This window comes from Pelobates fuscus, chromosome 3 (assembly GCF_036172605.1).
Source record: "Pelobates fuscus isolate aPelFus1 chromosome 3, aPelFus1.pri, whole genome shotgun sequence".
Classification (NCBI taxonomy): domain Eukaryota; kingdom Metazoa; phylum Chordata; class Amphibia; order Anura; family Pelobatidae; genus Pelobates; species Pelobates fuscus.
In genome coordinates, this window is record NC_086319.1 from 220,858,346 (window position 1) to 220,877,560 (window position 19,215).

A 19,215-nucleotide genomic window follows, 5' to 3' on the forward strand; every position below is an offset into this window, starting at 1 on the left:
CAGAAATCCATATCATTCCTAAGGGTTCACATACTTTTTATTGCAACTGTATATATATATGTGTGTGTGTGTGTGTGTGTGTGTATATATATATATATATATACACACACACATACACAAACTCACTACAGGCAAGTTCACTGACACACACATGCATGCTCACTACATACAAGCTCACTGACACACACATACTTACTACACAAAAGCTCACTGAAACACACATGCTCACTACAGACAAGCTCACTGACACACACACATGCTCACTACAGACAAGCACACTGACACACACACATGCTCAATACAGACAAGTGCACTGACAGACAAACATACAAGCTCATTCACTAACAGTCACATACACACAAAGTCACTGACAAATAAACTGAAATTTACCTGGCACTGAAGACTGTAGGAGACAGTTTTTACCTCTTCCAGCTTGAATGTGGGGGTGGAGATTGTATTGGGGGGTGGGACTTACATGCTGGAGGCGGGATTTGGGCACAGAATTGCCGAGAATTGTAAAGGGAGCCTCACAGTACTAACTCCGGGCTCCAGCACCTTGAACGCAGCTGCAGCAGCCCCCAGCACCTCTCTCTTCAATCCTCTCGGACTGATAAAGGCTGTCACAGTCCGAAGGAAAAATTATTTAAATGCCATTTTTTAATGATTAGAGCCAGTACCAGGCGGGTTGGACACCCTTGCATTAAAGGAACATTCTAACATTGGGAATTCAAGCCTGTATTCCTAATGTTAGAGTGCTTTCCAATATTTTTACATTCATGGGGCCCTGCGTAATCGTAAAATAAAGACTTGTACTCACTTTTAGTCTTTGTAATGATGTTTCCCCATAGAGAAGCTCTAGAGGGGTAGTAAGCATGCGCAGCAATAAGCATTTCCTCCTTGAGATACATTAGATTAATGCATCTCTATGGCAGAGTTTGGCGTCTGTCCTGTAAAGAATGTAGCATCGCTCTAGGAAGTGCCTAAGTGGCAGCCACTACAGGTGGTCTTAGGAAAAATGTAAACACTGCCTTTTCTCAGAAATGACAGTGTTACAATAATCTGACTACACTGACATTCTCTTTTCACTGGAGCTACTACATTAAGCTGCTGTGGTTCTGGTACTTTAAACTAACTTTAAACATGATAAAAATTCACCCAACGCATTTAAATTCAGCACGTTATATAAATGTGCCTCTCGTTATGCGTGTGCTGTTGCCTCTGACATTTTTTTGGAACATTTCATACATTTAAATAAATGGGAAATAAGACCAGGCAATGTAGGAATTTAAATAAAGATTAGAATAAATTTTGTAAGCTGCCAGGCAAAAATGAAAGGCCTCCATGGTTTGTTTATGTAAGCTGCATGAATTGATGACACAATCGACATTCATTTAAAATTTTTAGTTTATATATTTGTCATTTTTGGTGTTTATATGTGTATCGCCAATGGGTGACATTGTATGAGACTAATTCTCCCTTAATTGAATATTTTTTCTCAAACTCACTTTGCTAATGTGACGTGTGGCTCATTTTGAGAAAAGTGAGTTTGAGAGAACAATAAGTGTTATATTTCTGTGTCATCGACAGAGGCATACATAACTTACCAAAATGTATGTACCAATGATAACTGATTCATAATATTTCTGTGCCTACTATTAATGAATACAGTTATATTTCATGTTTTCTTAAGTTGTAGCAGTCCCTTTCCAACTTGATTGACCTTTTCTTTTTGTTCTAGGCCTTTGCTCTTCCAGACCAGTGAGCACATTGCCAACAGTATTTCCATAGGAGATATTATACCTTACAGCATCATTCTCCAGTTCCTCTTTACAAGGGCACCCCCAGAACTGAAATCTCCATATCAGGTAACAGATGTATACAGTGCATCTATAGAACTCTTCCAATCAATACAATTGAAAGTATTAATTTATAATTAGCTCTAATCACATGTCACTTCTTCTAGGTATCATTATTATCAATGTAAAGTCCCTTTACAAGCAGACAATGATACATTATAAAATAATAAAACTCCAGTGTTGAGTTACAAATGTAAAAAAAAGTAATTATAGATTTTCCCAAGTTAGATCAATCCAGACAACTAATAAATGAGTTAAGAGCAGTGGTTCCCAAACTTGTTAGGTTCAAGGCGCCCTTAATATTCCAATATTTTTCCAATATTTCAATATTTTTCCAAGGCGCACCAAGTCAAAAAAATTTCAAGGTTGTATAAATGTACAGCGCTGGGACATATACTTGGCCCCTGGTTAGCAGAAATGCTTCCGTTTCATGGGCTGTTCCAGAACCTAATCTCGGGAGGGGCACTGGTAGATGATCATAGCACTGGGGAAATATTTTGCGGAGCCCCAGTGTGCCCGTCGCGGTGCCCCAGAGTGCTACGGCACACAGTTTGGGAACCATCTAATTTATGAGCTGACTTGCTTTATTTATGTAAATTACAGTTTGACCAGTATTTTTGTTTTATTGCTACTATCTTTGTATAAAACCTAATATGTGTTTTCTGTTCTTACTATTATACTATATTTATTTTGAATATAATTAGTCGTATGTACATTTACTGCAGGCTAGAGTTAACTCACCACTAGGGCCACCAGGGATTGCAGCAAGGGCCCCCTTCCCTGGGCAAAGGAAAAAAAATAAATTTATTGCTTTAATTTTCCCCCTCCACATACACAGTACCTCCCAGCACACACACTGCACCCACTACACATACTCATACTGTTTCCCTTACACATGCACACACTGCACCCCTCACACATACTGTGCCCCTTAGAAATATACACACTGCACCCCTTAAAAATACACACCTCACACACACTAGATAACCTACACAACTCTGGATCCTCTACACATACACACACTAGAACCCTTATACACACTCTGGGTTCTCTACACAATAGATGACGTATATGCACACACTGCAAACCACACACACATACTGCATCCTTACACGCACACTCTATCCCTCACGCATACTGCACCTCTCACACACACACACACACACACACTGCACCCCTTACACACTAGATCACCTACACAACTCTGTATCTTCTACACATACACACTAGAACCCTTATACACACTGTGGGTTCTCCACACAATAGTTCCCCTATAGGCACACCCTGCACCACCTAAACACACACTACATTTTTTACATACACACTCTGAATCTCCCATGCACACACTAAATCCCCTGTAAGCAAACACACTCCATTCCCTAAACACAACCCCTATTCACACTACATCACATACACTATAGCACCAATGCACATACTCACTATACACACACACACACTCTCTCTCACTCTCTACAGGGCCTTTTTCTCATGCGAGAGCTCTTCAGCAGAGCTCTACGCATTGAACCAACATGCTCACTTTGAGAGGGGGTGTGTTTGTTATTGGGGATGACAAAACACCCTCTCCTTTGCCTCATCCTGTTCTCAATGGGCTCCTGTGATGCAAAAATACGTGGGCCAAATTTTTTTCCAAGTCCGGACCTGCCTGGGGCTGTCTCCCACATGCCCCGCCATCTTTTCCCTTCAGTTCCTGGAGATTTATTCACTAGAAGCCCACTTCAATGTTAGTGCTAGAGTGCAACACTGCTGTCTATGGCGGATCCTGCAAGATCACAGGAGCCTCTATAGATATTGTCTTGCCATGACAACTGTGAGACCTGACAAAACCAGAGGACGGAAGCTCCTCCTTTTGTTAAATTACTATTTTATCATATGACAAAATATTGCCTATTATATCTCATGATGTATTTTGACTGTGTTGGAATTTCATTGAAATGTTGAAATAAATGTATCTTTATGAAATTCTCATAAATCATTTTTGGGTGATGCTTTAAAGTTTTGGTGACATTTATAAAACAAAAAAAAACGAAACCTCCATGTTCCCTGTTTTTTAAATTTATTTAATTGACTAAGGTCTCTCAGGAATTTTTTCACCTGATCAGCTCTCTTCTTCCAGGCAGGTATTGTCCCTTCTGCCTTTGCTTCTTCTGTTCCTCTCCCATGCAATTATCAACACCACTGCCTGCAGTGTGATCAGCTACTGTCTTTATAAAGACACTTGTGGCTCTCAGGCATAGTTGTTTTTTTTTTTAACCTGTCCTGGGGTACAGGAACCACGCAGCCAGCCACCAGGTCTGAAGACTTTGTTACTGGGATCACTGAACAAATCCACAAGGGACACACAGTTCCACAATGAACTAACTATTTTTTTTTTCAGGACAAGCCCATATGCACATTTCATTAAACTTGCTGTGACAAACTCTGTATAATACAAATAATTCAATCATATCGGAAAACATACAGGAACTTATAATAACTTAAATACAAATTTACAAAAGGTGGGAAAAACAATAACTAACACAAAATATCTCTCCTGCTTGTAGAATTCATAATATGCAATGAATATGCTGAATATGCTTAATAACAAGCCTTGCTATTTAGGTACTGCGTATAACTTAAAATACAAAAAAACTGGTTGCGCCAAAAGGTGTAAAATAATAGAATAATAATAATATAAAAAAAAGTCCAAATATTCACAGTCCAAATATCGCAATCCCAGTTTTTTTTTTTTTTTTTTTCTGAATTCTTGGGGAATGTTGGATCTTGGTAAAGGTACTTGCAAATATATATAGGGAGAAACAAAATGACAAATAATAGTACAGACTGTTTTGGAAGAAAAATAGGACTCACAACAGTAGTATATAAGGTAGCACTCACATGTTATGGAGCTTAAACTAGCTCTTACTAAGATTGCTTGTAGCGGTACAATCCCCACTGATAGCGGTACAATCCCCACTGATAGATATAACTTATGAGGCGAATATCTTGATGTACAGGTAGGTATATGAAAGAAGAAGAAAACATCCAATAGTGGTCACTGTAAACATAAATATGTGATGCAGTACAAAAATATATTCACATTTGATAGAGCATTAAGTCACTCAAATATCTGCGCATGGATTGTATAGTCCCCACCAGGGATATTTTGGTAAATAGTTGTCCAGATCTGAAGTTAGGTGTGTCAGGAACTGTAACGGAATCACCTGTACTCCGACCGAGTACCTTCCGTTGATGGACGCTTCCTAGCTTGCACCGAGGACCACAAGCACAGCACCGGACACCACAACCACCGCAGACTCCACAACCGCCGTAGCTTAACTGGAGTCTCGACGTCTTCTGTTCACCCTGGATCAGCTTGTCTCGTCCAGGACCGTGTGGGAGAGACCTCTCCTCCAGGAGAGCGTATCAGGAACAAGCTCTTAAAAGAGCTAAGTGATTAAAGCTCCGGAGAGTATGCAGAGCATAGCAATCCCCAGTGTGAGTATAGCTGTCCCCTCCAATCATGAGACAAGACTACGTGTTGAGGGTCAAGAAGAAATTACTCCAATGAGCGTTTATTCCTGCTTATATACAGGTTTCCCAGCAAGGTTACCACCCACGTGGACCTTGTGGGGCACTGAAACTGTACACTTTGCAACCAATCAACAACGTACAATGCAGTTAAACACTCCCCTTCATTCCAGCAAAATCCTCCCCTCTGCCTTTGATAGAATTACTGTACACAATGGGTTAATGTAATTATCACAGGCAGGAAAATACAGCTTTCATACAATTCTTATAACTTTAAAAGTATACATGCAATATTAATAAAAGTAGCAGTAGCAGAAGGTTTGTATCGTGGATGGGCTTGAGGCGATCAGGACCTCCCCAGTTGGTTTCATGCCTTGTTTGTCTAGTACCTTCTCGAGAGTAAGGTAATTGGTGTCATGTAAGGTGTTGAATCGTGAGGGGTCCATGCCTGGGCGAAATTGTGGATTATGTGTAATTGGGTAAAGCGGTGAGGGATGCGGGGAGAGGCTAGGGAGGCCTCTAATCGTTTGCCAAATTTTTAGCGTGGGAGAGGTATGTGGGTTTGATGATTTCTCGATGTTTCTCTTGCCATGGCACTGTGAAAGCGGGCACCTGGAATCCTATTTTTTCCAGGTGGAGGAAGTGGGCCTTGTTAAGGGGGTTTGTCCAGTCATAGAGCCTTGTGAGGGTCACTGCTTTATGGTAAGTTTCTATATCTGGGAGACCCAATCCCCCTCAAGTTTTAGGGGCCATTAGGATCTTGAGGGACAGTCTGGGGTGAGTATGTGCCCAGATGAAGGTGCTGAATAATTTGTTAATAGAGGAGAAGAGATTTTGGGCATTGCTATTGGCAGGATTTGTAGTGAATACAATAGTTTAGGTAGGACATTCATTTTTAGGATGTGCACTCGGCTGAGCCAGCTAAATATGGGTTTGTCCCAGGATGTCAGGAGGGAGGTGATGGAGTGGAGCAGAGCGGGGAAGTTTAGATCGTATGTCTTAAGTAAGTTTCGTGAAAGTTTAACCCCTAGGTACTGGACAACCTCTGTTGCCCGATGGAACTGATATCTTTGTTTTATCTTGGCGATGGTAGGTTGGTTAAGGTGCAAGGGCAGTATTTCACTTTTAGACTAGTTAACAAGTACATTTGAGATGGAGTTATACTGTGAGATTTCCTCGAGGAGATGGGGCATGGAGGATAAAGGGTTAGTAATTGTGAAGAGCAGGTCATCGGCGAATGTTGCCACGTTGAACTCCTGTTTATTTGCAGTGATGCCCTGTATGTGTGGGTTGTTGTGAATGCCCTGTAGGAATGGCCCCATTATAAGGATAAAAAGGAGGGGGGATAGGGGGCAACCTTGCCTCGTTCCATTGTGGATATGTACTGGATCAGACAGCTGACCATATTCTGATCCGGGCACTAGGGGTGGAGTAGATGGCTCTTATCCTGCTAATCCAGTTAGGGCCAAAACCTAGTCCCCATAGGGTCTCTATGAGTAGGGACCAATCCATCCTGTCAAAAGCCTTCTTGGCATCTATGAAGAGCAGTAAGCTATTTTTGCGTTGAAGTTTGGGGAGGTATACGATACTGAGTAATTTGTTTGTGTTAGGTTTCCTTTCTCTTTCTGGTACGAAACCTGATTGACCGGGGTGGATCAGTCCCCTCAGAAGTAGTTTCAGTCTGTAACTGCCGCATTCATGGGATCTTTACCTGGTTTACCTAGGGCAGCACAAAACGAGGATACACCACTGGATATGAGTGTGTTAATTTGGTTATCCCTCTGCTTTTTGCATTTAGCTGCTAGGGCTATCCTGAAAGTATTGGGTAATGGTTTTGGTTAGTTGGGGGATGACAGAGGGGTCGTTGAGCAGAGTGTACTGGAGTTTCCAGTTAGGGTGTCACAGACAGCCATACTCACAGACATACTCACTGACAGACACACTCACAGACAGACATACTCACTGACAGACACACACACACACTGACAGATTAATTTACATATTCTTGCACACACATCATTTTCTTTATTGCTCCCTACCTTTGGGAGCCGATGTGGGGACTCTTCTATCTGCTCCTCACTGCTCCCTTGCTCGCAGTTTAGTGATGCTGGGTGCCGGAATATGACGTCATATTCCGGCGCCCGGCTTTACTACAGACGGCGCGCTGAGGGTGCAGTGAGGAGCAGGAACACTGAGCTCCTTCGCTGGCCCTCCTCCCTGGCCGGGTAAGTGTTAGCAGAGAAGGCACCTGCAATATGGGTAAAGCAGGTGCCTCCTTTGCTTTAACACCAAGCATGTACTCGCGGTTCGCTGGGCTGCAACAATGTCTATTGTGGGCCACGAGTTTAACATTCTTGATCTAGAGTCTATCCTTTCAAGTTGTATTTGGATTTATAAACTTAAAGGTGGTTCACAAAGCTGCCTTTTAACAATATTCCTTGTGTTAAAAGATATGATATTGATTTTGCAAGTATTTTATGTAATCTCCTTTTTTCCCAGAGAGCTGAATGGTCAGTTGCTCGTTACTCGCAGTGGTTGGACGATCACCCATCTGAGAAGGACAGGCTGGCTCTTATCAGGTAAATCTGCACTATTTATACCATGGTGAATAAGAGTAACCCATTGCGGCCACCCAGAGTGCTTTTACCAATTTTAGAGACTACTAACTGACTTTACATCACAGACTGCTTGAATGTGTGCTGTTCATGATGTTTTACTTTCATCAATGGTTTATATATTTTCCATATATTTGAGAGTATTAACTGTACTGACAAAAGTATATTTTTAGGAAACAATATAAATACAGAAAAAATACAGCTCCATTTGATTCTGTTGTAGTTTGTAGAGCCATTCAAAAATGCTAATGGTTTATTCACTGAATAAGGTGAAGTACATTCAGAATGGACTACGTGAGTAAAAACACTTTTGCTAAGATAGCCAAGTTGGCAAAAAAAAAAGTCTTCTGTTCAGTATAGTTGGTTCCTTACATTATATAATCATGAGTCTCTCTGCATGACTTTATACTATATAGCTCAGGGGTAGGCAACCTTTTAGCAGCACTGTGCCGATACAGGATTGTGATGTCCCATAGCGTGCCGGTCCTATTTATTAATTTTTTTTAATCGAGGGGTGTATGCTGCCGTATTCTGCTTGTGTTATTTTTACTGTAATTGCTTTGTATCGTTGTATTATGCGTATAAGCAGGGCCGTCTTTAATAGTGACTGGACCCTGGGCAAAGCATTTGCTTGGGGCTCCCTGGACCCTGCCCCCCCTCCTCAGGCATGCAATCACGTCCTCCATCTCAACACAGTGGCGGACCTAAAGTAGAGAGGTGCAAGAATTTTTGGGGGTCTCCCTGTTGCACGGGTGATTAAATGGTAGATCTCCATCTGTCGTGCAACTCCAAAAATGCATTGACAGTTGGGGCTCTACCATTTACCTATGTTTGCAGGTCTGTATTTAGCACTAAGCAGTTTTTGTGTTTGAATGTAAACAGGTTTTTGTATGGAATATGTTTGTATGTGGTGTTGGCGTGATTGCAAGCATGTATTTGTGTAGTGTTGGTTTTTGAATGCAGGGGTGTATTTACATATAATTTTGGTGTGTAACACAGACATGTGTTTGTACGTAGTGTTGAAATTTGAATGCAGGGGTGTATTTGTGTGTAGTGTTAGTGTGTGAATGCTGAGATGTATGCACACACACACACACACACACACACACACACACAGATCTATACACACTGAAATGCGCACACACACACAGATACATACACAGACATGCTGGCATACAAACATACTGACACACACACAGACATACTGACACACACAAAGACATACTGACACATACTGACACACAGATATACTGACACACACAGATGACACACACACACAGACATACTAACACACACACAGACACACACACACACTGACAGACATACTGACACAGACATACACTTTAAAACCCACCCTCCAGTTTCCTACCTTTCCTGCTGGTGGCTGAAGGTGTTGGGAGTTCGAGTCTAGAGCTCTCGGCCAGCCCCCCTCCAATCGGCCTACTCTTCTTTCTCTTTGTGGGAGGAAATGATGCGCGGTCGTCACTTCCTCCCAGCCTGCTGCCGAAAAGCAAGGGGCCCGCTCGCGCTGTTAAAGCGCCTCAGCGTGCGACGGGGCCCCTGCTGACAGAAGCCCACCAGGTGGTCCTTTGCGCATGGGCAACGCGGTGGGCCTCCTTAGTGTGCGGATTACCGGCCAGAGGGTAAGAAATAGTGGAGGCCAGCAGGGCTCACGGTGCAGCTGGCCAGTTTGCCCCGCGTTAAAGACGGCCCTGCGTATACGAGCTATTATATTGTATATGTTTATGAGTAGTTTATGGTATTGTGTATGATACATATGAATGTGGGCTGTGTATGGGGGCTGCTTGTGGAATTGTGTATGTGTGTGGATGGATATGTCACAGTGTGTGTTTGGTAGTGTGTGGGGGCTGTTTGGGGTATTGCATGTGGGGTTGTGTGCATGTATATGGATTGTTAGTGGTGTTTCGTTTGCGGGTTGTGTGCATGTTTGTGTGTGGGCTGTCCGTATTATTTGTATGAGGGGAGGGTTATTCTGCATTTCTGTGTATATCTAGCAGTGTGGGTGGCTTCCAGTGGGGACTAGGCCGGCCACTGGAATGTCAGGGATAGGAGCTGCAACAGCAACTGCGAGCTGCTCTACTACAGTGTGGATTCCTATTCAGAAGTGCTGGGAGGAAGTGATCTGAGATTACTTCCTCTACGTGCTGCAATGCATAAATTGAGGATTGTCCTTCACTACCTTTTCGGATTAGCAGATATCTGATAGGTCAGAGCCTGTTTGGCTCTAGCAGCCTTGAGTGCCGTGCAAAGACACCTCGAGTGCCATGCATGGCACTAGTGCCGTAGGTTGCCTACCCCTGATATAGCTGGTTTAAGTTGTGGTTGTATTTAAAGTAAGGGCATCTGTATGGTTGCCATTGATAAATATGTGAAGAGTAAACTCTTTTGATTGCTTGAAAACATGGTACAAGCATGATGAATGTCAATGAAGCAAAAAAAAAAAAAAAAACAACGCATAACCTGGGAGCAACACAACAGAAGATAGGTCTTATACAAGTTATACTAGTTAAACATCAGGGGTAGAACCTCAAAATCACATAGTTGCTATTTTGTTTTGTTTTTTTTTATATATATTTTATTGGAGTTTTATATACAATAAAACACTTTTCCAATATATGAGTCATAATAACATGACAATGTTGTGCCTTCACATATGGTTTGTGGCATTCAATGTGTCTCATAGACCATAACATTTTAACAAACATATAACGTGGTATGGTGTTACTGATTATGTCAGGGTTATCAAGAGGGACAAACCTTTGTGCATTATGTACTTGTGTGTTGGACATGTATGTTTTGAGTGCAGACTTTGGGCCCTGTGTGTAGGACTGATTGTTATGTAAGGTCTATGTGTCGGTTGTAAGGCGGGTATGGTGAGCAAAGTCCCCTATATCGGAGCTAGGCGTTTTATCTCCACTCTCCTGCGTTGGGTAGATTCCCCTGGTGTCAATATATGCAGTCTCTGGGCAAAGACTCTAGGGGTGCCATGTTCGTTTATTCCTGCTAGCTGTGTGGTCTTCTGTGGTGGCCTTGACTGATGTAGACTCTGAAGGAAGGCTTCCGGGTCACCGGTTGAATCTAGTGTAGTCACCATGTTGTCTCCTGGGACTTCCAATGTTCCGTCCATCCCCCATCGGTATTTAATTTTTGCGTCTCGCAGTCGTTTTGCAGTTGGGGACAGTTTCCTTTTCTCCGTCAATACCGCGAACGGTAGGTCTGCATATATCGTTATCGAGCTGCCCTCAAAGTTGATGTTGCCAGTGCAGACCTTGCTGCCACATCAGATATTACTGCTATGAGGTCTCTTGGTGCTTCCGCGGGAGCCGATGCCGATTTGCGTATACTGAACGCTGACACCAGCAGCGGGTTGCTCTCCCCTCTCTTTAGGCCCATGGCTGTCACCATTCTTTGCAGGAAGGGGAGTAGCTCTGGTCCCCCAATGTGCTCAGGAACCCCTCTGACTCGGATGTTGCGGCGCCTGTGCCTGGAATCCTGCACAGTCACCGTTCAGGTAAGTTTCTGGATCTGGGTTTTCATTTTCTCCATCTGGTCGTGGGTGGCCTGTATTCGAGTATCTCGTGCCGCCTCCCTTGTCTCTAGATCGGTTACTCTATTTGTGAGCTTACCCAGATCCGCTTGGGCTCCTTTGAGGTCTGCCTTCCACACCTTCCTGAAGTCCTGCAGGAGGTTTCTAATGTCTCTCCGTGTCGCCGGCAATGAATCTCCCTCTGCCTCTGATTCCGAGTGCATACTGCTTCCTGATGTGGAAGCCTGTTCCTCCTGCTCGTCTTTGGATTCCACTGAGGCTTCTCCATCGCTCTGAGCCTCCGGCGCCATCTTAGCAGGCGTGCGAGGAGTTGGCCTCTCAAATGAGAGCCTAATGTCAGGCATTTTCGATGCCTCTTGTTGCTTGTTTTTTTTTTTTTGTTCTTTCGCCCCATGGTTGTTTCTGGGTGTGGGGGCGTGGGGTGTGAATGTGTGGGAGCGGGTATATTGGTATAAGTTCTCTTTTTTTGAGCAGTTTAAGCGGAACTCCTCTTTTAGACGTCTGTTCGGTTGCTTGGTTGGCCACCACATAGTTGCTTTTTAAAATGCTAGCTGGCATGTATGGAGTAGCAGTGTCTTGTCAAAGGGATATTAAAAGGATTTTTAAATGGAAACATAAAAAGAAATGTAGCAAAAGTGTAATGAAGTGTGTAAGGCGCTTCTTAAATGTAATAGTGCCAAATATAATGTGAAACTGGTATATCTAAGTGTTCCCCAACATTTAAAGAATCATAAAAATATAAAATATTCCAGTTTAAACAACTATTAGTGCATCAGTGCAAGACCCATGTAAAATATAAATATAAATGTATACATAGTTTAAAATACTGGTAACATAGATAAGATACATAAAAGGCTAAATTAAAAAGACACATAGTGTGAACTGTATACACAAATGCAACTCTAGGTGGAAATAGGAATATCACTCCCATGGCCCAGATTAAAGCATACATATATAAATAAATAATAAATAAACCACTGTATGCATCACTTGGTACTTATAGGATGGATATAGATCTGAAAAGCAGTCCAAAATATAATAGTCCTTGCCACCTAAAATAGTAACCCAGGAACAAAATGCAGGAAACGTGATAATACAGTAACTTTTTGCCTTCTTCCATTAAGGTCCGACTTCCTCCACCTCTGTAGTATTTATGTTATAGGTAAACAGACAACAGGTTTCTCTCATTTCAGGTCATTAATCCTTTACGCAACGTCATTTCCGGCTTTTTATCATGATGTCGTTTCGGAAATTACATCATCAGCAAAAGTCCAAAATAACGTGGTTTATATTTATATTTTACACTGATGCACTAAGGGTTGTTTAAACTGGTATACTTTATCTATTTTATTTTTTTAAAAATACATGTGTTTTTGAAAGTTTCATATTATCTCTGGGTGATTTTTTTTTTTTTTTTAGAGAAACCATCTAAAGCATTTTAAATAATTTCGAATAGAATATAAAATAGAGAGAATGTAGAAGCGGGCTACAAAATGGATAATCTGAATGTAATGTTTAGATTTGAAGAAAGACTAGAAAATGTGAACTTGCTGTTTGTTAATAACACTGTACAAAGGAGGTTACCCATTTAGACTAGAAAGATTTACTCTACCTAACAAGAAGTTCGTATCTTCAGAAGGATATTGATACTTTAGAGAGAGCTCAGAGAAGGAAAGTTCATGGATTACAGGATAAAACTTACCAGGAAAGGTTAAAGGATCTTAACATGTATAGCTTGGAGGAAAGACGAGACAGGGGGGATATGATAGAAACATTTAAATACATAAAGGGAATCAACACAGTAAAGGAGGAGACTATATTTAAAAGAAGAAAAACTACCACAACAAGAGGACATAGTCTAAAATTAGAGGGACAAAGGTTTAAAAATAATATCAGGAAGTATTACTTTACTGAGAGGGTAGTGGATGTATGGAATAGCCTTCCAGCTGAAGTGGTAGAGGTTAACACAGTAAAGGAGTTTAAGCATGCGTGGGATAGGCATAAGGCTATCCTAACTATAAGATAAGGCCAGGGACTAATGAAAGTATTTAGCAAACTGGGCAGACTAGATGGGCCGAATGGTTCTTATCTGCCGTCACATGTGTCTATGCTTTAAGAACAATTAGGATGTGGAATGCTCTGCTTAAAGAGGTTGTTTCATCAGTTTCTGTACAGATTTTTAAACATCTAGATAGCTTTCTTTTTTTTATTTATTAAATAAAGACTATTATTTTGTAGTCAGGAAAGATTGTCTTCTAATTTTGTCGCAAAATTTGTAATCACTTCATATTGGATTTGTTTGCTTTCTTTTGGATCAACACCAGCAATACAGAAGTGTTAGAGGCAGAACTTGGTGGACCTCAGTTTGTTCAGCTTATTTTATTATGTAATTATAAATGACACTGGCTTGAATTGGTTTTAACACACACTAGTGCTTATTTCTGCAGCACTTCTGGGAAATGACACAGGCCTGCATGATTTTGTTTGAGTGCAAACACATTCAAAGCATCATGGAATGCCACGGATTTGCACCATTTGCCACACTGTGCATTCATATCATGTAAATCAAAATGAACAGAGAAAAAGCAGATTGTTTTGACAAATAGGAAACAAAAATGTACCCCATGGCTAAATATATAGTTGTTAAAAAAACAAACCTTAGGTTCTCTTTGATGCTGAATCTAATCAGACATACAGGTGCACTTAGCTACTGCTATACCAGCATTTATTTCAAGGAATAAAATTCAAGATTGTAAACAGACTGTTCTGTGATGCAAAGAACCATTTGCTTTGTTGATGCCTTAAAATATTTGTTAATCTTAAAGCCAACAAAGGGATCTCGTAGGACAGCTGTTTTTATTATTAGTTTTATTATCTAGTCTTTGTGTGTGAATATTACTATTCATCAGTTTCTTAATTTTCTAAATCATTCTATATCTGAGGCTAAATACCACTGCTTTAAATAATGAGCACATTTCATGATGAAGTGTAGTCCCTGTGGATGCTGACCCCAGTCTCCTAATGTATGAAATGTCTCCGCAAGCGATATCTTCTACAGGTCATTAACTATAAGCCTGTTGTATGTTTTCTATACTCTGGGAGGTTGGACAAACAGGCAGATTTAGAAGCCAAGTCCTTGGTCCATGGAAATGTAGCAAGATTTGCTTCGATGCTACTGTTTCTCTTGCACAGTATTGGTTTGCATAATTGCAGCATTATGTCTGCAAGGATTATTCAGACACATCCTCAGAGGAGCATTATTGTGTGTCCCGGTGGTGGCAGTGTCTCATTAATTATTCTAATTTACACAAAACTCCTGATTTGGAGCAACATCTGCAGGAGTTTGAAAACTGCTTCTGACTTAAATATCTGAAAAAAATGCTACTATATCCTACATATCATAAATATGTAGCGGTCTTATTACTAATTAGGGTGACTTATTCATCCTGTCTCCTTTTAATAGGAAATGTCATCCTGATTACATTTTAATTTCTTGCAGTCATCAGGCACTACTGTACCATGCAGTCTCATGTTATTTGTAAAGTGCATACATTAAGGTAATTAATGCCTTGCTATATTTTAACACATCTGCTTCCATGTTTAGGAGTAGCTATTGTAGAAGAGATAAATACTCTGGGTTTTGAACAAGCAACATCCTGGTTTCATGCCAAATGCTTTGCAATGCATCACACAAAGTTGTGCATATTTATTTTTATTGGTGCTCATTTATTATCACTGGCATGTATATGCCATCTGACCTTAATTGTGTGAATTGCTGCTTGACTTTAAAGGGACACTGTAGGCACCATAACAACATCAATGGATTGAAATGGTTATGATGCAAGAAGTCTGTGGCTGCCGGGCACTGCAGAAATTCATGCAAAACGGAATCCTCGTCGTTTAGCAGAGATGCTTGCAATGAGGAAATAGCGGAGGCAAAGCTATAAGAGTACACAAAACACAAAGAAGTGTGCAGCGCATACAAATTGAAAGAAACACCGTTAGGTGTATATCACTTAGCATATATAATGTTTCATATAGTGAATGAATGTGAAATAGGTGAGGCAGAAAAAGGTAAATATACCCCAACAGTGGAGATATCAACACAGCTTTTTCCTATACAGTATAAGATCTGAGATCTGGCTGTGTTCGTGGGATCTGAGCGCTATTTGGACAAGTTGGGTGCTCAGATTCAGGCTATCCAGGGATGTATAGACTGTGGGGATGCCTATGTGGGAAATGTTTTGGTTTTTTTTATGTGTTTTTCATATTTTAAGTTTTATGCTGAGTAGTGACACTGTATTTCTTGGGCATGCTGTGGGTGTGTTTGTGTGTGTCTTGGGCATGTTCACTGTACTCAGATTTTGTATATAAACAGGCCACCTGGCCAGATTAAAACATTCCAGTTGGGAGAGACGCCATTCCTGTTAGCTCCTCCACATACCTCGCTAAATCCAGGGAATATCAGGCGACAAGTGACCCATCCAGCTACAAAAAGTGGGCACCAAGACCCCTTAACTCACCCGGTGTCGGTAGATGCCGTTCTTCGCGGCCAGCCATCAGACCGGGCAGAGAAAAAAGGCCTATCCCACGCTGTCGTACGCAGGCCTGGCGGCAATCCTGAGCGGTGCAGCGGCAAGGCAAGTGCGGGACGGGGCAGCCCCCAACCTGACAGACTCACCGATACACATGCCAGCCATGGGACGTCGCTCCCAACGACCACTACACGCCACAGACAGCAGGGACATCGGGGCCATGTTTCAACGGCCTACGCAGGCCACTACCGCCCCTGCTGAATCCCCGCGCCTCGGCACTCACTCCCATCACCCAGACCCAGAGGCCTCCACAGACACCCGAGCAGAGTCCCCAAAACTGCCGGATGACCCGGCTGACACGGCCCCTATCACCAGGCAGGACCTAAAAACCCTGCTGACGGACTTCCACAAGATCCTGGCGGCGGAACTCGCTCCCATTAAAAAAGATATCAAAGCCGTTACTGATCGGGTGCAAGCATCAGAAAAACACATCACAAGCATGAAAGACCACCTGTCTGAGCTACAAGAGTCAGTGCAGAAAATCTATACACACCAAAGAGACATGACTGCACAGCACACTGCTCTAGAGGACCGGCAAAGGCGCACTAACATAAAGATAAGGGGCATCCCTGCTGAAATCTCATCGAAAGAACTACCACACTTCTCCAGACGCCTCCTGGCCACAATCTTGCCTCCAGCTACAGCAAAAAAACTAGCCACAGCAGAGATCTACCGTCTACCCTCATCCGCCAGGACACCCACAAATATCGCCCGAGACGTGATACTAAAGTGCCCAACAGTGCAAGACAAAATACAGCTCATGGTAGCTCTCAAAGGGAAAACACCTCTGGCATTCGAAGGAACCACATTGACTTTTTTCCAGGACCTCACTAGAGCCACCCTCACCTGGAGAAAAACCCGCTCACCAGCAGCTTGAGATCGGCGAGCATTGAATACAGGTGGGGGACCAACGGCTCACTGACAGTGAAACGGAACGGAACTATGCACACACTCGCCTCAATGGAAGGCGCACCCGCGTTCCTAGAAACACTGGAACTGGACATCCCGATCGCTGCTATCCCACCTCGGAGACCGACCACGGATAGATGGGACCCGGAACGCATCACTCCCTTTGTCCCACGGGCTGGGAGCTCCCAGAACACAGAACAACGACCGCCTCTGGAGACCGGTCTGACGCAGGGCACTTAACCCCTCCAGCGGAGGCATATTCAGGACTTAAAAATCCTACAACTACAATTTTACTGTATTTTTTCTCTTTATCTTTAATCTGTAAGAGGTTGTTATATGTTTATGTTGGCCTGCCTAATTCACATTCACTGATGTATAACTAGGCTTAAATGTAGCCTCTAAGTCCCCACTCTACAGGATAGAACCTGCGCACATCTAGCAACCACTACCACTAGATGCGCTGCATAGCCCACCTCAAATCGACAGGATACGGCCCTACTCCCACACTCACACTCACACCTTGTAGCGGAACAACAAAAGCACCCCTCCTACCCCCCGCAGACACGCCCCATGAATCCCGCACAACACCACCAGCGCCTAGCCATTCAGGCGAAGGCTGACACACCTCGCAGGGGGGTCGCCTGCACGCCCCAGCAGAGCAGCACCTCTGGTAGTTAGGCTGCGGGGGCTACATACAATTAAACCCATTTGCACCTCCACGCTCCATCAACACCCGAGCCCACAGAGACAAACGCTCTCTCCAGCTCAAACATACCACACCAAGAAGCCCAACCCGACAGAGGAGGCAGGGAAGTCTACAAGTAGCCCCTCACACGCAATCATAACACACCATAGGTCCATAGTCAGAAACCTGACGGAACCGCAGAGCCACCCCACAGTTGGCACTTACTGTTCATTCTGAGCTCACTCTAATAGTGGGCAAAACGTACTAGCCTGACTATACAGTCACCTCTGTATGCATGAATTTACGCTAGAATGGTACTGAGTCACACTGACATACCATAATCGTCTAATCTCATAACCGGACTGCCCAAAAACGTGGCACGACACGCCTATATTGTACAATCACACTACTAAACCACACATCGTATCACCTTGTACACCTGACTTGATTAGACCTAGGCGGTGCCATTTTAGCTAATCTTACTCTACTTAAGTTCAGCTTATGACCAAACGCAAACTTTCTCTAGTTCTCAAATAATAAAAAACAAAAATGAGGCATTACCAACCAAGAAATGTGATACATTACTGATGTCTTAAACCCAATGCTGTAAATTACCCGTGCATTTCCCATGTTTTCTCTTCTGTACCCCATCACATATGCCTTAAATAAATAAACTGATTGACAAAAAAAATAAATAAAACATTCCAGTTGTACTACCAGAACTGTCTGTCGTCCAGTTGCTGGGGAGGAGGTGGGATATATTTTTTGGGGTGTTTTACTTGTTCCTGAGTTTACTTTGGTGGATCCAGCGGTGAAGAGTCCCTGTTAAATCCAAGTCTCCGCTACACCTCCGACAATTAAATCCTTGTGAGTTTAGCTGGCAAAAGGGTAATACTGCAAAATAACAGCGTTAAGGATAATGGAAAGTTTCATGCTCTGACAATAATTAAAGTGATTCTATAGTGTTAGGAATACAAATCAGTATTCCTAACACTATAGTGCCCTCTAGTCCATCCCCCACGCATATAAGGGGTTAAAAAAAAAATCCTTTAGTCACTTACCTGATTCCATCGCTGGATTGCCATTCCGCCTCCTCCGATGTCATCCGACAGGGGGACCTAATGTGCATGCGCAGTGAGCACTGAGAGAGCTTTAGGCCCTCCCCATAGGAAAGCATTGCTTCAATGCTTTGCTATGTGGTTTTCATTGATGTCGGATGTCCTCATACAGAGTGTGAGGACATTCAGCATTGTTTAAGGGACTCAGAGTGCGTTAGAATCCGGGAAGCGCCTCTAGTGGCTGTCTGATTGACAGTCACTAGTGGCAGTGTTAGTCCTGCAAAGTAATCATTGCAGTTTCTCAGAAGACTAAGTGGGACATAATTATGCATAATTATGCAAGAATAATACCTAAATATACATGTAGAATTAAATTTATATATATATCAAAGCTCACAGAA

General features: G+C 42.5%; 1 protein-coding gene across 1 annotated transcript in view; it reads left to right on the forward strand.

The window, feature by feature from the left end:
- Positions 1-19,215, forward strand: part of COG5 (component of oligomeric golgi complex 5) — a 498,415-nt gene that overhangs the window by 475,265 nt on the left and 3,935 nt on the right. The window contains exons 20-21 of the mRNA XM_063448101.1: positions 1,739-1,865; positions 7,884-7,963. Coding sequence (XP_063304171.1) covers positions 1,739-1,865; positions 7,884-7,963 — 207 coding nt within the window. The remainder of the gene's footprint in view (positions 1-1,738; positions 1,866-7,883; positions 7,964-19,215) is intronic.